General features: G+C 40.8%; 1 protein-coding gene across 3 annotated transcripts in view; it reads right to left on the bottom strand.

The window, feature by feature from the left end:
• The window catches only part of arid1b (AT-rich interaction domain 1B), a 168699-nt gene that overhangs the window by 39187 nt on the left and 102254 nt on the right, over positions 1-27258 (bottom strand). For all 3 annotated transcript variants that reach the window (XM_088318875.1, XM_088318884.1, XM_088318893.1), the window contains exon 5: positions 10905-11184. In XM_088318875.1, the coding sequence (XP_088175001.1) occupies positions 10905-11184 (280 nt within the window). The remainder of the gene's footprint in view (positions 1-10904; positions 11185-27258) is intronic.

The following is a 27258-nucleotide window of genomic DNA, read 5'->3' as shown; positions in this document are numbered from 1 at the left end:
TGCGTACGACACGCCGATGCAATGTCTCGCCTTAGATGAGACAAGCAATAACAACGACGAGGCTCTTGCGTATATGTGAGGGTGATTAAGGGAGATGACAAACAGAAAATGGAAAATAATCTAAAACACAAAGTCTGAATGACGAAGAAAACACCGAAGAGCGATAAGAGAGGAGCAAGCGCGAGTTTGATGAAGCTTCAGCCCCTCCCCGTCTTGGTCTAGTTAAGCTTCCAGCACTTCGTAATTATTTCACGACCAATTAGTGTCCAAACAAAGCCTATCTCTCCCTGACAACCTCCTCTCCCCTGTCCTCCCTCCTCTCCTCACCCGAAATGCCATTAAATAATTATGCTTAAATAAAACAAACAGGCTCCACAGTGAGCCCTGGCACGCTTAATCTGTACCATTAATAATTCATACACTGAATCTCTGACACGCAGTTCTTCACCATGTGCTGCTGGGAGAGAGAGGAAGAGCTAAATGTCAGCAGTATATCATTTCCTGTATACCCACAAAAATACTAATAATTTGGATGGAAATGCTTCTGCCATGCAGGTCAGGCTTCCTAGCTTTGCATGGGAGGGTGTGTGTGTGTGTGTGTGTGTCATTTAAAAGCTTGTGTTTATCCAATTCTAGGAGACTCACTGTGCATATTTGGACCTGGCCTGCACATCTATGCACACGCTTATATTGTTATTCTTTTGTTGTTTGTATGCAAATGCTGTGCTTTTGAATCCCTCTCTCGTATATGTCTTTGCTGTCATATACATGTGTGTACACCCGTTTGTATTCTTACTGTCGTCCAAGTTCCACTAGACCCACATGCCCCCTTTCCACTGTACTATAGACGCGCTCCTTCGGCAATGCTCATTACTGCAAGGTACTAATCAGAGCAGGTTCAGTATCGAAAGAGACTATCACATGGGTGTCGTAAACGCGTTGTTTGTTCAGTTGTTGGAAATATTCATCATCACTTCAACACTACAATACTTAATTACACCGTATTTGGCAAAAAATTACAAAAATAAGTTAAAAAGGGAAGTCAATCCACAAAAATATTTGCGATAAAATGCTCTATGCACGTTCACTAGTCTAAACATGGCATTCTGATTAGTATTGCATTTGTGGAATATGAGTTCCGCAGAAAAATCCACCCGTTGTTAAGCAATCTCAGGAGGCGGCCATTTTGTCACTTCTGTCGACTGAAAATGACATCACATTTGGGCTGGACTCAGGAAATGACCAATCACGGCTCACCTGTTGTCTGAAGATGAGCCGTCATTGGTAGAAACTGTGAAATGGCTGCCCCAAGAGATGGCGAAAAACAGGTGGAGTTTACTGCTCATATTCCACAAACACAGAATCAGAATGTCATGTTTTGACTGGTGGGCCTACCTACAATATATTCTTGTCAAGAAAATTTTGGGTTGACTTCCCCTTTAATGTAACAGCCACAGCAGAGAAGTCAAAAAATAAAAGTTATCCTCTGCTCTTGTTTCAGAGCATATTTCGTTCGAATGATGCAGTCAGAAGAACCAAATCAAGTCAAATTACTGTGCAGTGAAAAAGATGCGAAAGTATATCAAAGACTACATCTATACATATTTATTTATGATTGTGAATGAATAAGAATTGCAATACCAAGGTAATTTGAGTAAATACATGGTGGTCGTACGGTTAAATTTAAACCAACAATATTCCCCCACATGTTAAAATGACTATACAATATTTCTAACATAAAAACACAGATTTCCAGGAACATCACTGAGAAATTCCAGAGGCATCAGCGGGTTTATATGCTGTTATGCTACAAATATTGTCTCATCATTTTAGCGGGTGTGCACAGTTTTTATATCCAGCGTATTTACACAACCCACACAGTGAAATTATTAATATTTATAACACAGACAGGTTCTGTTTATTCATTCTCTTTTTTGTCTGCTAGCTACTATGTGCAACTTTTATTCAGCTCAGTGACTTAAACGTATGCACCAATGTCTAACGGGTTTTCCTTTGCTATTGACATTTATACCACCAATGTTATCTTTTGTTAAGAAGACCACATCTTCCCAATGTGTTGGAGTTGAAGAAAAAAAAAATCGGAATTGCTGCATGTTGAAGTGTGAGAGTCGACATTTTTTTGTGCGTGTATTTCACTGAGGAGTCAAATAATCATTTTATCAGTATAAAGTGACTGAATAGAAATGTTTCACACTTTTCCTACGCTGAGGCAACAGGGACAAAAGTAAAAAAAAAAGTTCACTGCATTTATTTTGGGGAGATAATGCCAAAAACCAAAAACACATTTTAAATTCCGCTTCCGCAACCCGGAGTCTTCTTTTGAAGAGAGGGAATGTAGTCTTTGAAGCTTTTTTCATCAGGATTTCAAATGCAAAAGCTTGTTAAGTTCAAAGCTGAGGGGGAGGACTTGTGGCCATATTTCTGTTTTGTTTCAGGGCTCGGCTAATATTAAGCTTCAGAGTAACTCTTTTACAAATGAGTGTACGTGAAATGGTGTGCGTCGTTGTGCCAATGAAGGAAAATGCAATATAGAATCGATGACAGGACCTCTTGTGATATGTAGGACATGTTGTGTGTCGATGCTGTACTGTTTGTGCGCTGAAACAATCCTTTCAAATGACTTCATTTGATCATGTAGGAAGTAAACTAACTTTCAGGGCCGTGTGTTTGTGGCCTCGCAAGTCTAGCGTAAAGTGCAGTATAACTAGAGTGGAGCTTTCTTTCTTTTGGTAATTTCCTACACCTGCGGAGGTAGAAGGGGGGGGGGGGGCGTTTGCGCCGTTGTGGGAGGCAACGCAGCCGACTTGTTTCAGCGCAGAGAGAACCGTGCGGTCTACATAGCATGGACAACGTTGTATATGTAAGAGATTGCCACACGCAAAACACATTTAAAAGGATCTGCAAGATCTCCACTTGCATATGATGGATAATTGGCCGCTGTGGAATGGGCACTAGAGATCACGTTCCACCGCTGATTGTGTCTCTGTGTGTCACCTCCCCAGGTCCCTATTGATATACACTTGTGAAATAATAACTTTGCTCGACTTTTGACTATATATTTATGTGTTATTATTAATCCAATAATTCATGTTATTTATGTGAAGCCACTGATCATGGTATTGTTTCCTCACAAAAATGAAAAAAAAAAACAACATATGCAACACTTGATTTTCATGAACATTAACTAACATTTTTAAATGAACACTTTAACATTCGTACAAAATAATCAAAAAGTCCTACCATTGGTTTTTAGTTGAATCCTGTTTTACATACATTTTGGGTTCATTTTGGACTTGTATGGACATTGCCATCAATAAAAAATACCCTTAAAGGTCATTCTTTCACTATGGATTAGATTTTTTTATTTTTATTTTGTATAGGTGCTACATTTTTCCATCTTCCCCATGCCAAATTTTTCCTGTATGCACTAAAATTGACTTTAAACGTATTATAATCTGGGGACTCCTGTGATAGTAAAAGAGTAAAACAGAATAAAATGATGAAAAATACTAAATATAAGGAACAGAAACTGGTCAAAAAGTACCTTAACACAGGCATGAAATCTGCAGTTGCCAAAACAAGTAACACAGCATTGAATAAATATGGTAAAGATAGATGTGATTAACGACGTTATTGAACAATGAGTCTTCCATAATTTCAGACTGGCTATCAATAAATTGTAAAAAGATCTGTGGCTCATAACTTGAAAATTATTATGACGATATTCTTGGCGTGGGTCAAAACTGACGCAGAACATGCGATGAGAGAGGAACGATGAAATGACACGATCATTTGTTCTTATACGACACAGCTGCTTCGGGTTGGCCGTGCAGGTGTGCCTCATGTTGCTGTGGGTGATAGGTCGTGCCCTCTTGATGCAGCGGGGGGGACACTATTCCAAAAGTGAGGACACTCAAGAGAGAAAGGGCTGCTTCAGCACTGTCTCTTAATGCAACCCTTAGGCTGTAAACGTACACACACCTTCCCCAGCCAACACACCCACAACAAGGTAATATCTCCTTCTTGACTTTATAGGCGAGAGGAAAATAAACAAGAGGCTCCAGTAATGGCGGTTTAGCTCTCAATGGGTGGAAGCCAATGCCTCTGCAAGCCAGGGGCTGATGCCAGTTTAACTAGCCCTGCAGGGGACGAGTGCAGGCCTGCAGTGGCTCACAAAACAAGCGCTCACTCTCCAGAGATCCTCATTACTTTCAGCGCTGAGTAGCAAGTGTAAGTAAAACAAAAGTGCAGCTTAAGCTAAAAATGCAGCGCGGGGGATAGAGAGGAGGGAGAGAGAAGTAGATGTTGGGGAGAGCGTGATAATTGAACACTGTGCTCCAATTTGAATATTCCACCTGGATGGAGTCAAAAAATAATTTCTCAAAATGCTTAACACAGACTTGAAAAAAAAAAGTTTTGTTTATTTTTGTTTATGCTGTGTGAATGTTACCGGAGGGGAGGACATTTTTCTGTTTTTACGTCGAAGAGGCAGAGAGCTGGGGAAAGGGGAAGATTGGGATGGTGGGAGGTTTAATGTGCAGATGGGAATGGGAGGAAGAAGATAAAACAGAAGGACGGAAGAGGGAAAAGAGAGCTGCAGGAGCAGCGTGGAGGAATACAGGGAGGGGGTGTGATGGGGGGGGGGCAACGCAGGCAAGAACCGGGATGGAAAAATGGGCCTGGTTCCTCGGTGGGAGGCCGGCACCACAGCAATGCTGCAGGCGAATACAAACACAGAGGGGTTGGGGAGGGTCGAGGGGGAGGATACGAGGAAAAGTGAGACGCAAGAGGGAACAGAAGAGAGAGCAAGCGTGATGAAAGTAATATGAGGCCGAGAGAGGGACAGGGAGTGCCACAGGCGTGTTCTCATGCAGGCTCTTTGGGAGTGGTGCGACCAGCCAAAAAAATAAAAAATCTGTTCTGCTCCCTTCACACTACATCAAAATTCAACCCCCTGCGCTCTCTCACAGCCTTCTTGTAATAACTTGCACCCCGAACAGAGAAAAAAATGAGCATTCCCGTGGCGTGTTTTCCACTTCGATATTTTGCAGCTTGCAAATGAGTTTCTGTCGGTGCTCGGGGAAGTCATTTACTGACAGCATTTTATCAACAATGGCTACCTTGGAGCATGCGGCTCTCATTTGTGCTGGATGCCTTCCAGGCGTCTGTGCTTGACCTTTGACCTGATTGCCGAAAATACCCTGCAAAGATATCTTTCTATCTGCGGCGCTCGTATGATCACAGATTGGAATACTAATGCATCTTCTTGCCCAAATTACAAGCAAACCGCAGGCTCTGATACAAAAGATGGAGATGGAATGTAAAACAAGTTGGACCCTTGAGCTAACCGATTGGACCAGCCCAGGCTTGTTCACTCATTGGCATGTATCTGCTTCCATATCCTCATCCCCATCCCCATCCCACTGATTTGTATTTTTTTTCTATAGCCGTCTTGAGATTCCTATTGCAACATAAACAGTATTACAAATAAAAATACAAAATCAGTCGGTGGGAAGACTTTGTACGTGGTTGTAGAAATTCCCAACGTTGATCTGAAAGAGCAAGAGTTCACCTCCACCGACCTCCTACCAAATGTCCCCACTAAGCTAGGAGCATACAAAATGTTTGATGGAGAATTTAAATTCAGGGTGAGTTCTAGCCTAACTCATCGCTTAATTAACAAATTAAAATGTGACTCATGAAGCTTTTCTCCATGTAGTTGAAGTCCCACATCAAGTCTTTTTTATTTATTTATTTATTTAATTTATTTATTTATGCTTTAACAATTTTAGGGGGAGTACACCATGGGAAATGCCAATGGGATTTTTTTTTTTTTTTTTTTAAATGTGCCACTATGTAGTGTCAGAGTGGGTCCAGTCCCAACTTAAAGATGCAAATAGATATCTGTTTTGATACACGCATCCCCTCTTATTGAGCGAACAGTCCAGGGTGTAATCCATATTTTGCGCTAAATTAGCTGGCATGGGTTCCGTCTTCCAACTCACCCATGCCTCTAATGAGGACAAGCATTATAGAAAAAGGGATAAATGGATGTTTTAATTCTGGAAATGTGAGTGCAAAACGGACGAATAGGAGCAAGACATAACATATGTTATAGTTCTTCATCCTAAAGATGTTTGCATATTAGAGTGTCAAGTTATATTTATAGAACTAATGTGAAATGTAAATTGTGAACATGCACAGTCCGTCTTCTGCAAATTTCTTAAGTGTGGATAGCAAAGCAGGCCACATTTCTTCTCCTCTTTCAGCTATCATTAGTGCAAACTATCACATTATTTACATTATTTAATTTGCACACAACCACATTCTACTCCATGCTCGCCTGTGTCATTCAAAGCAAAAAACTATTTCCGCTGCAAAATCTATGTTGAACAGTTTTATCATTATTGAGGAATTAGGTCACCAGCCTACGATAAGTTGTCCTTTGGAATGTAGAAGTAGAAACATTTGATTTGAAGTCCCTAGATGTGACTGCCATGTCTGCAAATTCACATTTTCAAAATATCTTGTTCCACATTTTACTTATTGGACTCACAAACTACTTACATGGACTGCTTGAGCCACACTTTAAGAAGAAGCGGTATATTTCCGTAGAATATTTTGTTGAACGTCGTTGCAGCGCTGTGCACAGAGATCACGAAGGGTAAATATGATGACAAGGGAATTGACACCGTACGTGAACTTTGCTCTGAGTGGCTTGCCTTCAGCCTAATGATGTGCAAATCTCAACTTGTTAGCGATTGAAATGATTCCATAATGGTGGCTTGTCAAAACCAAACCTACACACACACTCCCAATGACAAACATCATTTTATCTGAATGGGAATGTGACAGACAGCGTTAGATCCTTCCGACATACACAAAACTACAATTTTTGATGGATTTTATTGAAACAACTTTAACGCCGGGCTTTGACTCCCTTAACACCTTTCAAGCATCCCAACTGTGGCGCTTCATTCCCCTTTACATTCATCCAGATGAGCGACAAATACCATCTCGCCTTCTCACCGATGTTTTTTCAATTAAAGGGGAAAATTATTCAAATGACACAGGTCAGAGTGAAGAACGCTTTTGCGTCTGATGGAGAAATCGAACCTGTTTTTGCACGTGGGTACGAGGAGGTGCTTGGCGGTTGAGCAATGTGATTTCTGCTTGATTGTCACAAATCTAGCGCAACGGGAAAATCAATTTGGCCCAGTGTGTGCCTTTTGGGCTCCAGGAGAGCAAGGCGAGGGGCGGATAATGTTCCGCTGTATTGGATTTTCTTCATGGACAGACTGGGAAAGAGAGACAAACGCAAATATGTGGGAATCACAGGCATGCCTTGATAGATTTGTGTAAGTGAACGAGTGCATGATAGCCTGGCAATATGCCAGTCTCCCACCTGCTCACCTCTGACTGCAGCTCTATCACAGTCACATCCCAGCAAGCAAGCATTTATAAGTGATTTGTATGTGCAACCATGTGTGCCGCCACGCATGCCCTGCCTGGCTGCTGTGTTATTTTTCAAATATATTGTGTGTAGGTGTTTGACAGCCAGGTGAAAGGATGACATGATGAAATTGCTCTCTGACCGCTGCCATGGCGCGTGTCGTCCTGTGAGAGCTCAGGCGTGTGACGTGTCACATCAGTGCGCTGAGAGAGGATGACAACATCACACTGCAGCTTAAAGGGGAAGTCAACTCCAAAAAACGTCTTTATGGGAATATGTTCGATGCAGGTCCAGTCCAAAGATGGCATTGTGATTAATATTGGTAAGATAGGAACTTAGCAAGTTAATATGAGTTCAGCAGAAAAAAATTAATAAATCAACCTGTTTTTAGTCATCTCTTGTCACTTTGCTTGACTGAAAATGACGGCACAGTTGCTCAGGAATCAGATAACGACCGATCACGCTTCCTGAAACTGGTGAGCCTGAATGGCCACCCCATGAGATAGCTAAAAAAAGCGTGGATTTTACTGCTTAACTCATATTCCACAAAAATAATATTCATCAGAAAGCCATGTTTATCTTAGTGAAGGTGCATAGAACAGAATCCAAAGAATTATTTGGGGTTGACTTCCCCTTCAAGTGCTCGGGAGACTTATCATGGCATCCATACATGATTAAAAAAAGAAACATTTATGACGTCAATATAGAATAAGATTTACCGAGATTATTCTAGCCTTTCCTATAGATGGCCAGTTATGCAATTGGTCGATGGGACTCCCAAACAGCGAATTACAAACTTCAGTAAATCACAAGATGGAATTTTTTTTTTTAAGGGATATGGGATTGTAATGTGGGATAAAATGTATTTTAAATTGCTGACTGACCTTTGTGTCTTTATCCCTTTTAAACTATCTCGCTTTGCTATGATATGGACAGAAACCTGTTGCGAATAATTGAAAAGCTGTGAGTAAATGACGGCCATGAAAAGGTTTGCAATTGCCAATATATGTCACAAAATGTCGAAAAAGCATTTGTTTCTATTAGGTATTAGGTGTATGTGCGGAAATAGAGAAGTGATGTTAATAAAGGTCAAACATTATGAGGTGATAGAAACATCTGCACGTGATCAATCTTCAACCAACATGTCTACCTTTGTGCTGCAATATTTCATACATGACTCATTTCAGCTGTTCTGCCGCACTGGCTGAAAGATAACAAAACGGCATTTAAGCATTCCACCTGCAGAAGGTCCAATTAGAAGAAAGGAAAGAAAATCTTTCCATCTTTGCAGCTGGAACAACCTCCACTCTTCAAAATTTTGGACTGGTTTCTGTGGCATTTTTGTTAAACACCACATCTGTCAAACAACGCACGGATTTCTCCTGGCGTCTCAGTGAACGTTAGTTGCCACTTTGTGTTTCTACACACTTTGAATGTAATTAACTAAAACAGTAGATAATATGACTAGTTGGCATTTAAGGCACAGCCCCAACGGAGTGTAATCAGACAAAATCTGTCAAACTAGCTGAATCATCAACGCAAATTCATTGGAAAGCCATAATCCATCACAAGAGAGCCAGCGCTACCACTTGCTTGGCAGTAAGATTAATAAAAGACACTGCAATGGAGCCACAAGATATGTTGTTATGACTTTTTCACAACTGAAGCTCACTCAGTAATGCATCTTAAAACAATTAGTTTTACTCACTAATTAAGTCGCTTATTAATGTTTTGTTGATTTAGTGGACACTGTTGTTCATAAAACTGAATAATGAAGAGGGACTTATGCATGCGCTTATTTTACACACAGTGTTGCTCTGTTCTCCTCTTTCTCTCGGTGTTGCACCAACTCGAACAAGAGCATTAATGAAAGTGTCTTAACTCGTGATGAAGAGTTTGAACGTGTCGGCTTTAGTAATCAGATATGTGGTAACCACATTAGTGCTCCCGCGTGTCTCTCCCCAACTGGCTGAGCATTGATCTAATTCAAAGTGAGCGTAGTAAAGCCGCTAAGACGCGCCAAATGTTACACACTGCTCCACACTTTATCACTATTTATTTGGCACAGGGACTACTTGAAAATATTTTCGTATTAATCACGACCCAGCAATCGGTTCCGCTCCCCATCTTTGCCACCTTAAATCGGCATTCTCGGCACGATTCTTGGCAAGAGCGCCGGCAAAACTACTGTCCCAGTTTTCATTAGCGTCAATCACTCTGGTAAAGAGGAAGAGGAGGAGGAGGAGGAGGCCTGACATCAGCATCTCACTCAAGACATTTTGCCCCGCCTCATCACATTGAATGACAGCTCTGAGGCCCGCTGATATGTCGCTCAACCGCTCGGTGGGGCAGAGAGGTGGCCGGATGATGAGGGAGGCCAGCCTGGAATGGCATACGCACGCACATCTCAAATTCACACTCGTTTTGTTGAAGCCCATTTATATTTGCTAAACGATCTCACGCTCCGCTAAGGCCTGAAGACAGATGTACGTGGTCTAATAATCACTTACTTACAAAACAGTTCTATATTATATTTCTGCAGTAATCCCCCTTCTATCACTGTGGGGACGTTGCAGACCATATGCAACCAATAAATGCCAAGTGAAGACAAGGATTTAGGTATTAATCGCTAATTAATCAGTTAAATTTTTTTTAACCTTCATTATTACACATTTTTTAAATTGCCTGCAATTTCATGTGTGCATACTTTTCACAAAATCCCTTTCAAAACGGAATAACTGCGGAAAATGTCTGGAAAACGAATGGAAATTTACCAGAAATGTTTCATGCACCCTGTTGTTCTGAAATGGTTTCAAATGGTGAGGTTGGAAAAAGGAAAAAGAGAATATTAGCTGTACTTAAAAAAAAGTGTCTTGTATGAATCAGTCGTGATTTACAAAGCGGGATCTAGAGTGGATTCAAGGAAAATGTTTACGATTGAAATATTGGTAAAGTTTTTAATGAAAAGAAATTCAATAATATTACAGAGGTTTGAATCAAGTTTTCTTATGAATGAGACGTATCAAAGTCTAGACGTGCTAGATTGACATGTTGTAGTCTGACTGCACTCTGACGCATTCTCCATCAAAAGTGAGAGGAAAATTGAGCTAGCTGTTTTCTACGCAAATATAAATAAGAGAAAGCATTGTAATGTGTTTGCTTCTGGAGTTCTTGACCTTTTTAAAATCCTTTAAAGGTTTTAGTTCAGATGCAAAATAGAAAGGTCACAGAAAAACAAGCGCGGAGGACTGATGTGTTTACTAATAGTGTTGCCAATCACATGACCTCACTTCAACCGGTGCTTTGTTGTGGTCGCTGTTGGTTCAAACTAAAATATATCAACGTACAAGCGAAGTTCACATTACTCAAATCATGCCGTGCTACAAATGGCAACTTTAACTGGACCATGGCGTGGGTTCGGCAACTCTACCTGGTGTGTTGGCGCCAGGAGTGGGCCCGCTGGCGGGGGAGATGGGCCCAGAGCCGGAACGGGACTGTTGGGACTGAGTGGAGCCGGCAGGTGAGCCCACAGGGGAGGGTGACGGTCCGCTCCTCTGGATGTGAAGGTGTGGCGAGGCGTGAGGAGAGAAAGGAGACTGTCTCTGGGTGCTGGCGCCTGCTTGCTCGCCTTGGTTACTACTGCTGCTGACAGCTGATCCCAGACCGGCCTCGGTCCCCGTGGGGAGGTCATCTATGGAGCCAGACAGATCCTGGAAAAGAGGAGCAAAATGCTTTTCAACCTTGGGGAGGCCATCGGAAGTTGTGACTTTTTGACAAAGAAATCCTCCTGCTAACTCTTTGTTCAGCGCATTTTTTACATTGTATTTTTTTACGTTTACCAGTGAGCCAGTACAACAAAAGAGATGCAAAGTTCATCCAATCTGCGGGACGATTTCACTATGGCAACAATGAATCAGTCACGGGTGAAGCTCAGCCTGTCCGTCTCTCTCTCTCCATTTCTCCCGGCTCGGCTCCGCAACAAGCACGCAGCTGCTCTCGGCTGCTCGCATCACGAAGCTGCGGTCTTTTTCTCTCTCTCTGTCCCTGCTCACCACCGGGCAAGTGAGGTGAAGACGTCGGCCGGTTCGTTACAAAGCTGCGTTCACAAAGATTGAGAAACTCTCGAGCCGTGGTCACATTTATCCTCATCTTGCATTCAGTAGTAGCCTATACGCTTGTTATTAGTATTAGTTTATTATTGGTTGTCATTTTGTTTTTCATAACCTCAATATTGAAGGATAAGATAAGATAAGATAAGATGTCCTTTATTAGTCCCACAATGGGGAAATTTGAGGTGTTACAGCAGCAAAGATATAGAGTTGCTGAGATGAGGTAAAAATAAAATAAAACAGGGTAAAGGGAAAATTTGTACCTTTCTATACTATCTTAATGAAATAGACATGATTTTGCTATTTTAATATTCAATATTTTAAATCTTATCCACCTGAACTGAACAATCATAATTGATCTTTGTATTGCACATTTTTTTTTTTTTTGCATGTCAGGTTAAATTCCTCTGTAAGGAATGCATTGACCAAGATATAAAGGCCCAAAAATTGTCAATATGTGAACTATTTAGTTACATTTTAAAGTGGTGGAAAAAACACGGCATTTAAAAAATAATTAAACAGAAATATGTTCTTTAAGGTTTACATAAACAGTATAAAGGTGAATAATATTAAATAATCGAAATGTCTTGTATTATATCATGAATATACAAGGCCAGTACTGGTTCGAGCAAGGCCACTACAACATGGCGCACCCAAAAAGGTTTTCAATGTAAAATCCTGCTATTGACATTTCAGAGTCTTCAATGAACCCAACATGTTTTTGCAGTGTGGGATTAAGGTTGGAGGTCCTGGAAATCGCTCACTCAGGCACGGGGGTGAACATGCACACTTCTCACAGTGGGCTACAGCCAAAATTCGAACAAAACGAGCTAACCACTTGTTCACCGAGCTGCATTGGGGAACATAGTCATGTCAAATCCCTTCATTTGACAGTTTTTATTGCCTGTAGTTCCGTGTGTGCGTGTGTGTGTGTGTGTGTATTTGTCCCAAGTAGTGCTTTTAACTCAATTTCGGGATTCCCCATCAATACTGCTGAAGGAACACTCGCTGCATAAGCGTGTGCAAGGTGAGTGGCAACAGAACAGCAAAAGTGGTAGGATGTGAGAAAAGGCAAAATGGGATTAGATTTGACGGGTGCCCACTAAACACACATGCGTGCACACGCATGTTTTCCAACTGGCAGCTGAGCCCGAGCTGTATCTCAAAAACGAGGGGGGAAGTCACCTGTGAGTGACCCTGGTTTCCTGGCTGGTACTCGCCGAGGGAGGAAGAGGAAGGTAGCGGGTGAATGCCAGCTGATGCGACCTGCTAAAACAGGCTCGCTTGACCCTTCAGTCTGATCGCACCTGAGACACATGCCCACAAACGTGACACCGGCCAAGATGATTTTGTCATCCCGTTTTCTCAAAATGATACCCAACTCTTTCCTCGTTGCTACAATTGTGCACTTAAATGCACAAACTGCACTGTTTAACAATATTCAAGAGATACAACTGTCTTTCTTATTATATAACAAACATGTACTCCATGCAATGATTGTTTTAAAGTGCTCTTTAAATAAAGTTGAGTTGAGAAACAAATCCCTTTTCAACAAAATGGTAAAGGCCTCTATTGTCTTTGCACGTGCATCATCTATCATTTTTATACCATGACATAACATCAGCTAACAAAACATGTCCTAAGTTAGTAATTGTGAAAATGTTATGACATATAAATAGAAGTAGTGTACGACTGCAATGCATCATCACTCTCGTGTAGCTTAATACAATATCCAGAATATTAGATAGATGCATGATCAAAGAGCAGTTCTACATCACTATAAACTACAACCACAAAAAATGAATACATCTTTGACAGTGTTGATTAAAACTGGAGCTTCAACTTGACATTGACACTATCCCATATTAAGGTCATCGGTTATTATTTAAGTCGTTAATATTTTCTAAAATTTAACAAAACGAAGTATGTGTCAATTTTGTATTACACTTCAAGACTTTTAAAAAAAAAAAAACGTTTTAATTCAAGTCATAACCAATTCATAAACTACTGCAAATAGCAACCTGTTACAAAGGTGCATTCATTGTGAAGTGGTACAAAAGTGAGACTCATTAATTTGATCTCCATGCTGAACTCTCGCACAAAACTATCTTTGCCTTGTAGAACCGCAACATAATGTGTCACCTAGTGCACTTTTCAACACTTTAGTTTTTTTTTCATTTTATTTAGTATTATTTTTTTATTTATTTACTGATTTTAAATGTATATTATATACTTGTTGGACACTGAGTATAATGAAAATAACATATATATATATATATGGACTCTCTGGAAGCAACATGAGACATCTGTAAATGCATTGGCTCCGATGCAACACCGGGACTTGTTGTGTATTCATGTAGCCGTGTCATTTCTGTTTTAACAGAAGAGCCCATCGGTCCGCGTCTGCTTGTTGTGGTTAATGCGATCCCAACAGCGAAACACAAAGCTTTTGTTTCCCATCATGCCGCTGTGATAAGTGCCCACCCGCTCTGGCAGCCTGTCGTCTGGCATCATCTACCCTCGCTCTTTTCCTGCCTCACCCTTATTACCACTCCCTGTCCCAGCCAATCAGGTCAGCCAGTTGTCCGAGCGGAGCGAGCGGCCTCCTAAAAGGACTGAAAGTTAGTTTTCCAATCAGCAGCAACCCCTGCTTTACACAACTCAGGTTACCATGACAGCCAATGTATCCATGGTGATGGCTTTTCCAAATACAGTAACCACGAGCTGGGGTGATACGCAGCTAGGTTGTTAACCCATGGGCTAATCATGTGAATGGATGGGGAATAATTGCATTTCGCCTAATTGGGTGCTGTTGCCAGCTTTTCCAGTGGCAGTTTAGGGGTGGTAAAATCCGTATCAGTAATTTGTTTAGTGGCTCATTTGGATTATACACACACTTGAGCACAGCTGTGTGGCCCAAGACCAAAAAAGTAGCAGCACTAATACAATAAACGGGTGGTAAACCTTAACACCCTTTGACTACATAAATGTCCAGTCCAAATACAACCATTATATTAGTAAAACACCACCATAAAAAAAGAAAATTACAGTGCTCCTTTAGTTTTCCAACCCACACCCTTCCTGTACTTTGCATTTAATTCTTGTCATAGGCCACAGAGTTTTGTGTCTACCGCAGTCATACAAGCCAGCCAGCGAACCATCCAAAGAGACACGTGGTTGCAGCATCCAAACGCCCGACAATCGGCAGCCCCGATCCAAAGTGGCCCAAATCCAATTTGTTTGGCTCTCGGCTGCAAATTGCTCTGTGTATTGAGTCTCCAAATAGCTGTCAACCTCTCCTGCTTGGCGTCCTGTACCGCTTAATTCATTCCTGGAGCATGTAATTGTCATAATAAGAAAAATATTGAGGTGATAATAACAAGTTACTTTGAGATGGCCACCGCCCACACATACGTACACACACACACACAGCGTGTACATAATGGCCCAAGACTTCCATCGGCACATTTCACACAACATTGGAGAGGCAGTTGCTCGTGACCCTTCACCTTGCTGGCATTGGCACCTGTCTACAATGTCTGTGTGTGTGTCTGCGTGAGTGTGAGTGTGTTTGTGACAGACACTCTATGTGGCTGAGCTGTCACAGTGAGACATGCTTGGCTACTGATGCAGCCAAGGGGGACAGATGAGACTTTGGTGTGTGCGTGTGCATGCGTGTGTGTGTGCAAGTACCAGTATGTGGCTGACAGATCTCTCTCTGCCAAACAATTGAGGATTTAGGTGCATATTGCACAATCTAGTTATGCTTTGCCAAAGACAAATGTACAGTATGGTCCAGAAGTATTTTGGCAGTGACTGGATATGCAAAAAGGATTCTGCAGTCATCCAATTTAGTTGTCTTTCACAAAGTGAGACTAACTAATAGGAAATCGATGTTACATTTTCCAATAGCCAGGTGAGACACCTGATCGCAACCCAATAGAGCACGGGTCACCAACCTTTTGAAAGTGAGAGATACGTCTTGGGTACTGATTAACGCAACGAGCAACCAGTTTGGTATGCGATTCAGAGGTATGTTTTCTCAAATTACCATGTTTTTTTTTTGTTTTAATGATTAATTATCTTCACTTCTGAGAAGACACTGATTATATTAATGATTTCTGATAATAATTACAAAACAGATTTTTTTTTTATGCAACACACTATGTCCAAAAATCTCAACCAGTATTTCCATATTAAATGATCAATTCCACAACATTGCCAGAACCGCCATGTCGGCGACCCCTGCATTAAAGCATGTTTTGCATTTGCTGAAGACAAAGACAAAGGCAGTGAGCGAAGGCGGCTGCTGTGAATGCCTGGCATCATGTCGCTATGGATGAGGAAATAACGATGAGTTCTTGACTTCAAGTAATCATTGATGCCAAATAATTCCCATCCATTTACCAAATGCTATATTTGCAATTTTATCAGCTAATTAAAAAAAATGGATGTCATTCTTATGCCATCATTTTGAAAAAAAAACGAAAAAAAACAAAACATCAAAGTCACACTGTGGTTGCTTAATCACAGATAGATTGTCGTGGTTTATAAAAGCAAAATCATGAAATACCATTATTCAAAAACCTCTCAATCAAACAATAAGTACCTCAATGTCCAAATTGAATGTGCTGGACGTGTGTACAAGGGAAAGAAACAGTGCATTGCCTTCCACGGCAGCTACTAAAGAGAACTTTTCCAGAGTTTATTTGATGACTTTTTATGCATCCATAGGACCTGTTTTGTCAGGGTCAAAAGTAAAAGCAGATTACAACGTTACATACACACTGCGGTACTCAATATATGTACTGAAATAAGACCTCTGTGAATACAGAGGTGAGCTTTATTCTTTTGTTTCTCTTCTCTGGGTAAATATGATGATGTGAACTGTAATTAAGTCCAATAGCTCTGGTTGGTAGGCCTGAGGGACAACTCTGCTCATTGCAACAATGCACACATTTGTCGGCTCCGGACGCTGTGCTTTCCATCTTTACGGTGCTGTGGAGACTGAAGGGGAAAGGCTATTACATAAAGATGTTTATTCATCCTCCCCACAACTGTCGTCTGAGGCAAAATCCAAATAAAAGGCCATGCAAATGAATCCGAATGGACTTCTTAATGTGTGTGTCGGTGAGTGTGTATGTGTACGGGAAGGTTTTTAATGCAACGCCCCTGTAGAGCAGCAACTGAACTAGCCATCACTAAGTGCTATTAAGTGGAAAAGGAGAGAGGGGAAAAAAAGGAACTGGATGGCATTTTAACATCACTTTCATATTATCTATAAATTTACGTTTTAATGCCAGTCAGCTGTTTTGTTGTGAAACAATTGGAGGTGATACGGGTACTGATGCTTATTAAACTTGTGTAAAAAAAAAAAGAAGGCTTGGCAAGATCCATCAATAAAATAATAATATTTTGTATGCAGGACAGTGACGGCATGCTGCAGAATGTGAGAGGGTGTGTGGAAAAATGTACGTATATGCCGTAAACATGGATAGAAAAGGTCTACACGAGCCTGTTCAAGCAAGGTAAATAATTTCAAAACTCAACAAAAGTGTGACCACGCTCTTACAACTGGGATGAGGTTGTGTTCGTAATTAACTAATCACATTCAAACTCATGTTATGATCAGAACACACTTGACACTAAGTAAAGTGCCTCAGATTCATCATAAATACATTTCAGATGGTCTAGGAGGCTTTTCCTGACATTTTTTAATTGTAGTTTTTTTCTTGCTAGCAGAAACCTGGAAGTGACTTATTTGAAACTATTCCAGCTTCACAACACTTCAAACTATAACCTTAATACGCAATCTGTTAATTGACAATTTTTCTGAGTGTGTCAATCAAAATTGAAAATGTTTCAAATAGAACATCTGAGTTGGGTTAATGGAAAAAAAAGACTCACCTCGGAGTGAGTGTAAGTATGCCGCAGTCACGCAAGAATAGCAAGGTGAACACCTGTCGACGAGCACAAGTAATACTAACAGGGCTTTGAATGTCTACTACCAAGACTGAGAGAAACGAGAAGCATTCCGGTACCGTGAGGACATCCGACAAGTACTTTGGTGTTATTAGTGAAGCTTCATGAATGTATTTATTTCACCTTTATGTCTCCAGTTAAGACAATTGAGAACACATTCTCTTTTGTAATGTTGACTTGGCTACAGACAGCAGAGTAAAGCAGAGACATTTTCTATAAATGTGCAGAATTTTTTTTCTATGATGAATGAGACAGTTTCACTTAATCTACACAAAAATATTTTCTTAATTTTTTTTTTTGCCTATATGCAATGTTACACATCGTTTTCGCCTATTTTTGAGAGATATGAAAAAATATAGCAAACTCAGAGCCAAATATAATACATAGCCAAACAAGATCTTAAAAATAGCACAGCAATGGAAAAGCATGCAACAATTGAAATGTCAAGAAATGCAGTTGGGGGTCAAACATTTGTGTGGACTCAGGATTGGGACAGACCGAGATAATCTGTATATAATAGCAACAGTAACTCCTTGGCACGATCCGCCATTGTTTGCAGTGAGATAGCGGGCTTGCCGAGTGATAAGTGTCGAGGCACTTAAGCCTCTTGTAAAGTGTTATACAGGGTGGGCTCCTTTGAAAGGGACATATGTGACCCCATTACCACCTAGCCTGCAAAGACACTCAAATCTGGTGCTGCTCGTCTCCAAACCAAAGAGATTAGTGTAGAGTTCTTCCGATTCTTCCTGATGATATGCCAAGCGTCTAGTAGCAGCAGTTCTTAGCGGGTGGACCACGCCAAAGCAAACAACTGCTCACACAGCATGCAGTATGTTCAGCTTGGATGTGCTCATTTAAATTTTCTATCATTTAAATCACTTTCTGATGAATGATATCTCATTGGCCCCCCCCAAAAATCTTCACGCTTGCATTTTATCCTGTAATGTTGCATTGTATTTATTTATGGCATTCCAGCATTTACCATCCACCCACCCACTCCATGCCTCCCAGCTCACCCGAGAGAACTAAAGAAACCATGCAACGTCTAATGTGTGAGAGCGACATGGAAGGAAAGGAGAAGAGCCCAAATTCCTCATTTCTAATTCAGCTGCTCGTTCAGCTTAACCTCTCTCTTCTCAGCAATTAACGCACACGCCACATCCTTCACACCGCGTACAGCCGAGGCTAAATAATGCAAGGGGCATCCAGCACCCGCATCCTTTATCATCCCAAATGACACCCATTTGCATATCTCCCCAGTCAATTAGAGTGCAGCGGAATAATCAGCCCATAATTGGGGGAGAGTGTCGGTAATCACCCACCCTGGCACACCGACAGGGCCGTTCGGAGGAGCGAGGGGGGAGAGGTTGGATGCTTCAGTGTGTGCGTGTGTGACAGTCCATCTGACTGCGGTCTTAACGCTAAACTGAAACATTTAAACAAGCAACCTAACGTCTCCCCTCTTCTGATGTATGTTCCCCTCCTCCTTTGTACCACCGCTTTTATTTCCCTACAACACATTGAAAGTATTCCTATTCTGTTGAAAAAGTCAAAGACTGTCAATGTTCGCTCTATGTAATAATAGTCACGTCGCTCTCCATTCAAATAATAAAAAACCATGAAAGCATGAAAAGTGACATTCATTTTAATATTGCCACTTCGAAAATGTAAAATGAGAGTTTAAGGTTGCTAGAAGTAATAAAATGTATTTGAGAACGACATCACATTTGTGCAATTTTCAACACCCCTGCTTAATGTATTGAAAACAAATCTTAAGTGATTTTGAGGAATTCTTCCATAGGTATTTATTTGTGTATTTCCTGCAAGTGCCTCAATAACCAGGCACTGCTAGTCCGATGAGCGGATTTAAAAAAATGTGTCCATTGCATTGAGTAAGGTGTTAAAAACTGTACCAAAAAACAAAAAAATGCGATTGACTTCTTGTGGCGACCCCAGATGGGACTTGCCAAAAGTCACAATAACAACAACAACTTGCTGAATAATATGTAACCGTTTAAGTAATATCTAGTAATCACCCTGTTCATTCTCATTCATTATTCATTAAATAGCCATCCATTCCAGGTATTAAACATTTTTCCTTCCTTCAATAACAGTAGAAATTGAAGGTAACCCAAATGAGACACCGTTTCCCAGCTACTTTGTACCTTTGGAGCAGGTCATTTTCTTACTGATTAGACTTAACTCTACATTGAACGGTTTTATCTGAAGCTTGTCGACCATCACAATTTTGTCCCTCACTCGTTGCCTGAAAGGCAACTAATAGAAACCAAGTCATAAACAACTGAATACTAATTCTCCCAATGGCTGATTACGGAAAAGTCTTTGAATGTCTGAAGTTATATAAACCATTACTCTAAAATACACAACAAAGGGGAAAGTTAGTAATAGCCAAGGAACGCAAGAAAGGCTGCAGACACACAGGGGGGGAAATTCCCCCCGCACAGTTCCTTTTAGAAGCAGACAATCAAAGTCGTTTTATGAGAAGTTTTCCGGGCAGCTTTGAAGCACAGTTTTTGCACAGCCTTTGGATTTCCTGCTCAAAGGAGAATGGCCGTTTTTTTGTGAGACAACATTTGCTTTAATACACTCTAACTCCCCGTTCCTCTGAGGCTTTGGTGGCGTCCTCTGAACATGGCGAATAAAAGGATGAACCGAGAAAGGGAAGGCGAGTGAGAGGGATGATGTAGGAGAGAGTCGGCTGCGCTGGAGGTGCGTTCAAGTGTGTGCAGGAACAGAAACAAAATACAAAAAAACAAAAAACAAAAAACAAACGCAACAAGTTTAGTTCCCATCTGCTGTGCTATCCTTTTGTGTTCTCACAGCTGCTTTTCGTGTTTACCCAAACCTCTTCATTGCCCACCGTAACACATGCCAGCCTCTTTTACTAAGTGGCTATTTTTTAAGGTAGCCAAGAATAGTAAATGAGGTAATGGTAATGACTTGGGTGGTTGATTATTTATTCGATCAGCTTTAATAAAATAATAGTCAATACAGTGTGACATTGTGTAACCAGGGACGTATACAAGTCTTACTTCCAAAGTGCAGCCGGCTATTTGCTGGTTGGTTTTGATGAAGTTTTCTTCAAATTGTCATCATTTGATTTGGACCAGAGAAAGTAAATTCCAGTTGACATATTTTCTAGGCTTGTACATGGTTGCATATTTATTCTGGATACTGTTGTTTACCAATTAAAATGTGCAAAAAGTGCATTCGAGCAGATTTGATTTTTTTCTGGATTCAAAACGAAAGCTTCCGCAATCTTTTAGATCAGAATGGGCAAACTGTGGCCCGGGGGCCACATGCGGCCCATTAAACATTATAATCCGGCCCGCCAAACTTGAAAAAAATTAAATGAATAAACATTGTTGATGTTTTATTTTCTAAATATTGTGGTGTGTCAAAGACAGATATTTTGTTGTCATCCTTTTGTTGATTTTAATTCAAAATGAAATGTATTTTTTTTCTCCGATGAGGTGAGGTTACCAAAACACTCCATCCATGCTCCTGGTCCGGCGGCCCCTCTGTCAAATTTTAGAACCCATTGTGGCCCACCAATCAAAATGCTTGCCCACCCCTGTTTTAGATGCTGGTATCTGACATTTTTGTTCATATTAATGTTCTCAGTTTTGTGGTAATACTGATCATTTTTAATCATGATATGAACTTTTCAAACTGTTTTATCTGTATACTAAACACCAAGAAAGCGGCTCAAGAAAAAAGAGTATCTTTAAACATTTCCCACTGTTTACAGAGGTAGGAAATATTGATTTCCTTTTTAAGGGGGTGCCTTTGTCTGTTCAATCCCTCATTCCATGACTCTCTGGGGATCTGTGACATTTCTTGACAGCCAGCCAACCTCGTGCTGCAGAGACGTATGTATCACTGTCAAAATGACTGATCAGAAGGAGGAAGACGAGGAGGGAGCGGCAGCAAGGGAAGAGGGAGAGTTGCCTTGACTGGAGAGATGCTAAACTCCCCCCACTGCCCCCAGTGGACATGCCTGTCAGCGTGTCCGCCTCGGTAATCCATCAGCTCCCGCTGCTGATCAATAATGTGATCGGTGGAATTTCTGAGACATAGCTTGTAGAGATATGTGCATGCCGGGGGGAAAAAAATGAAAATTAACGACAGGCTCTAAAGTGACCTTCAACTGGCATAAAAGTGAAACTCTTGATTGTCTTCCCAAATATGTGATGTACAAGGGGCGGATTTCAATTATATAGCAAGAAAGTCCACCTTTAAAACTGTTTTAAAAATAATCCATTTGGGTTAAAAAAATAGACCAGTGTGGGTTATTTTCATACTTGTGGTTTGAAGGGTAGTAGCGCTTTAAAAAAAAAAAACATTGTCCCCCCCCTTTTTAAAAAAAAAAAAAAAGACAAACACCTTAAAACAACAGATAAAGATAATGCCATTAAAATACCACCCCCCTCTCCAAAAAAAAAAGTCCAGTTTTTCTTTCTGTTCTAAACAAATACTAACAGGAACAAAAGTTGTTTTTATTTTTTATTAATTATTTTCTGATATATAAAATACAACCATTTAAAAGTAAGCAAACATTTCCTATTATTCCCTCCTTTTATTTATTTATTTTAATCAGCCAATTGATGGGTTATCAGAAATTTACATTATTACATATCATAATCTGCATTGACCTAAAAAATAAATAAATAAATAAAATAATCAGTTGTGCCCCAATTTCTTGAGCATTATCTGAACATTTATTTCACAAACTTGTTAAGAATTTACATTCAAAGTTGATATAGAGAATTACTGCTTTTTGGTTAGCTGCAACACACGCTCACACACACACACAAGCACACACACCACACATTTTTTGTGTTGCTAAATTTAACAACTCAGCAATGGGTACGTAATATCACAAATGAAAGAAATATAAACACACCAGTTGATTCACTCCAATATAAGAGTTTAGTTGGACAGATGAGAAAAGGTTCAATAGCCATTACATGTACAACCTCCCATACCACAACCAAGTTTTTTTCTTAATCTCCATATTTGATTTTTTCAAAGCTAATTGACATTCGCAAAAGCAAACAATTAAAAATTACTGTTACAACCCTAAATGTTTCCAAATGTTTACCAATAACGATTGCTATTTAAGAACAAGCGATGACACTTGAACATCCATCTGATATTCCAATAGGGCATTAGACAATTATGAGGTCAATAAATCACAACAAACATCCATGTGCACACACGCACACACACACAGCTGTCCCAGTACAGCACTGGCGTCATTCCACAGTTGCAAGTGTTCAAACTAACTTTTAAATGGTGAAAACAAATTAGGCTCACCATCAAAGAGACTTTTCAAAAAGCCATTTCTCTATTCCAGTTCAAACAGAAGCCTGCTTGGTAAACAGGCATGGGGAATTCACTGCGCAAGTTGGAGATGCAAACAGTCGGAGGTTCACCACAACAAAGACGGAGGGGAAGCAGTGGAGGGCTGCAATTCATCACACGCTCAACAAAGCAAATGTGACTGACTGTCCATGAGCACGGGAACAAAACAAAAAATATTTCTTAATTGGAAAAAGTGTAACCCCCCCAACTCCACTGTCGTCCCCCCCCCCCATACCTTATCCAATTTCTTGCTCCTCAGTGTGACTGGATGCCCTTGCCCTTCTCTCCTCCTCCCCCTTCTTCTTCATTAAAATAATTCACCGTTAGTTATTATGGCCCCCAACTTAAATTAGAAGACAGATGGAGCTGCAGGAGGAAAGAAAGAAATGGGTGAGGGGGAAAAACCTCTGGGTCTTGAACAGCTTGTGAGATTTTTTTTTTTTAAGACAGACATGCAGACAATGGCCTTGCCCCACACAGCACCTCCAGCCAAATCTCATTTGTCTGGAGTTTAGCTGAAGGTAAAAAAATAAAAAAAGATGCCGCAAAGTGACAGACATGAGCCCGCCCTCTCCAGTGAGCCGTCATTAGCTATGCATGAGACAAACCGGTGACATAAAGTCACATGGCGTGCTGAGCATTGTGGGTAAAGCGGGAGGAATCCGTCTCCTATGCCGGTCTATTGACAGCCTCGGCTCTCCCTCGACTGTCTCCTGGTTTTTGCAATTACAATCAAACAGCAGCATGCAGGCCCTTAAGCACTGACTGACAGCTTGGATTAACCGAGACGAGGGGATGCTGTGTACGCTTGTGTGTTGAGTGGAAGTGTGTGCGCGCACACGTCTGCTTGTCTCTCAGGCTGTCCATCTACGTGTGCATTGCTTTGTATGTGCAGCATGTTCAGGCGTCACTTTGGATGCGAATCTCCGCCTGTCTAACAGTTGATTTTGTGTGTGTGTGTGTGTGTGTGTGGGGGTGTGTGTGCGCAGTATGTCTCTGTGTAACGGCACGGTGTAGGTTTGGTAGTCTGAATGGCAGGAAAGATGTATGTACATGAAAACCAGCATGAATATCAATGCAATTACAAATTTCAATTGCATCCCACGGTGTGGATCATTTGATTGTGTTCGCTGAAATTGGGAAATGTATCATCAAATGATTATTTTGGTAAAGGAACTATGGCGGCTGATTTTCGCAAGTATCTTAATGATCAAAGGGAAACGTTGAGGTACATCAGCACAATCTCAAAAGTTGTACAAAAAAAAGGAAATCACCTTTGAAACTAGAAAATAAACGTTCACCAAAGCTTGTTTTAAAAAAAGGAAAAATGTGTAATTTGGATTTGTTTGTCCAAGCGTTTTTTTTTTTTAGTTAGGAAGCCACTTCTTGGTTCATGGAGATCGGAAGAGCTTATATGAATGAAGAGACGGAACTATATTGTATTTTGTTGTGGGCTTTACCATTCACGTCATACAAAAGTAACTTATAACAAACCACACAACATCCTCGAGCTTTGTGTAAATCATGCTTGGCGAAGGTAATAATTAGGGATCGGTGAGTCCTGACACCAGGTATCGGTAGTGGGCTGATAACGGCCTTATTTGAAGGATATCGGGTACACATAAAGGCATCCGATACCAGCCACCGATACTTTACGGGGATAAAAATTGGAAAAAAGTAAGAGTGGAAAAAGATTGTTCACATTAACTGTCCTTCTGTTAATTGGACTTTTGTATGGAAAACGTTAGTAATGGTACTCCGTATCAAGAAGGAATGCTAGTAATGTTCAGTTTGACTGACAATCAGAATTATTTCTCAAATGACAATTGCAGTCATTAAATCTACAGTGTCGTTAATCAATTCCTCTTTTTGAGCATTATCTACAGATTTTTGCCAATGTAGTATATATAGCACAGTATATTTTGCTTTTGTCATATGGTTGGTTGTACATTACAACAAAATGATGCGGTGATGCACAACGTGTCATGTGACAACATTCACAGATCAAAATCTAAAACTCATACACACGAGAATTAATGTCACTGCAGCATTATGCAGCAAAGTGAGTTGCCCGCAAATCTCCCCAGAAGGTAGCGTACAAAGTCTTGATGAACAAAAACACGTCAGTCAATTTTGTCCAAATGAATTGGAGTTGCTCTGCGGTGTGCTGCGTGGGATTGTTTCTTTAACACTCCCTCTGTGAGACCCCGACATCATCCATCAGAGATGACAAACATGACATGACAACTCCGCTTGGGAGGAGGCTACACACAAGGACTTACTTGCCAGAGAATGAATCAAGGCTAGACACACATTTAAAATCCTTTCCTGACCCGGTAAATGACAATTGCAGGAAAAAGCATGTTCAACAATGAACTATTTTTGATAGTTTCATTATGAAAGGAAATAAAACATTCTTATAGGGGAGTTATTCTTATAATTAGATTTGCTTTGATTCAAATGCAACTGACCGCAACCTTGGGCTCAGAAAAGGAGCATTTTAATTGCAATAAAATGGGATCCTTTAGAGCCTCCTTTTTTAACGTAACATTTGGAAAACCACCGATAAGGAGACGGAACTGCAGCAAATGAGAGCGGCAACATCAAATAACATCATCTTAATTTCATCTACGATTAAGAGCACAACACACACGCGCGCACACCCCGATTCATCACTCATATCGGTATCAGGGGTGTTTGCATATTCGAGCTGACTGGAGATGGAAAGTCATCCTGAATGCCCTCTCCCGAAACCAGACATGATGAAGCGAACACCAGCTAACTAAGCAGAACGTCCTCGTCGAGGTCTCGAGTCAGTGGATACGTGTGTGTGCGTGAGTGTGTGCGTGCGCGCGCGTGTGCGTGCGCGCGCGTGTGTGTGTGCGTGTGTGATGTAAACCCGCAGAAAGGAGAGGTGACAGCGGCGCGTGGATGATCTAATAAAAGAGGAAGATGAAGCGGCGTGTGATGGCGAGGCATGAGGCTCAAAAGGCAACAACTTTTTTTTTTTTTTTGCTAAAACACACACATAAAACACACACGTGCGCCTCAGTGTGATCGACACTTTCATAGTGTCGAAGCTGAGGTGTTGGGTTATAAAAAGCCGTCCTGATATGATTTAATGGCCAAGTCTTATTATAAAACGCCTGGGCCTAGTGTAATCTGGCGAACGCTGCAAGGCACAGCACTGACAAACACACATGCCCATGCGCACAAACACGCACACGACAATGCTCCCCAGTAGATAATATTGCTACGTGCTACATTGCTATTATAAGATAGAGCCGTTTGCCACAGTGATACGCCGCCTATAAGGCTGTCATTTGGGGGAGGGAGTGATTTATGGCTCTGAGGCATGAGAAATAAAGACAGATTATTTTTATTCATGTGTCTTCAGAGGCCAACTTCATTTCTGTTGTTATTTTTACACCGACTCAAAGAGGAATCACGTTCTGCGCAAAACACATCATAACAGCACATGGGCTTTGTGGTATTTATATTGGACCACCCACTCCAGAACACAATGGCGCTTATGACAAATTTTGAATCTGCAGTTAATAAAATAACATCTCGCTGTTCTCTGCCATCCAGTTTTTAAGGGGGACTAAATTGCTATTAATTATAAATAGCAGAGCAGCTGTCTTAAAATATATGACATACCTACGAGGGTATTAGACATTGCGCTGTTATTGCCTCTCCTGCCACTTTTAATATCTGCACCCTGACTGCAATCACAGGACTAATAATGGCTTCTCATTATGAGGTGTGTGCGTGTGTCGGAGGAGGGAGGAGAGGGGGGGGGCTTCAATCTCTGCGCTCAAAAGCCACAGATGACTCCCTGTTAAAAGTTAATTTGATTTCAGACATTTACGGAATGAGGCTGTAAATTTAAGCTCTCGGGGTGCACCTATTGGTGAGCTCCGATAATTGAGATATTTGATCCTGATATTTGATTCTATGTCAGCAATTCTTTATGTGAATACAATTGAGCGGATAGCAGGGGGAAAAAAAACTTGATATGAGATGCTGGTGAGAGGAAAGTGGCTGGTTGTGATGTTGTGAGCCAAGCGCGGATGCAGCAGAGGCTCATTGTTTCACAGCTGTAATATGAAAAATAATCAGGAGATGGCGCTGTCCTTGCTGTGAGCAGGGCAGGAAATGTGATCCGGTGGATTTTCGATCTGGCCAATACTGCTCAACACAATATTTAAAAGACTTGTAAAATGGACTTACTTTATTCTTCATCGCATAACTAAAAAAATATATTTTATATAATATTAATATAACATTATTAATAAATAATAA

This window comes from Idiotropiscis lumnitzeri, chromosome 1, assembly GCF_059441095.1.
Source record: "Idiotropiscis lumnitzeri isolate Australia: NSW breed Sydney's pygmy pipehorse chromosome 1, RoL_Ilum_1.0, whole genome shotgun sequence".
Lineage (NCBI taxonomy): Eukaryota > Metazoa > Chordata > Actinopteri > Syngnathiformes > Syngnathidae > Idiotropiscis > Idiotropiscis lumnitzeri.
The sequence above is the reverse complement of the archived record's forward strand: the minus strand, read 5'-3'. Positions and strand labels throughout refer to the sequence as shown.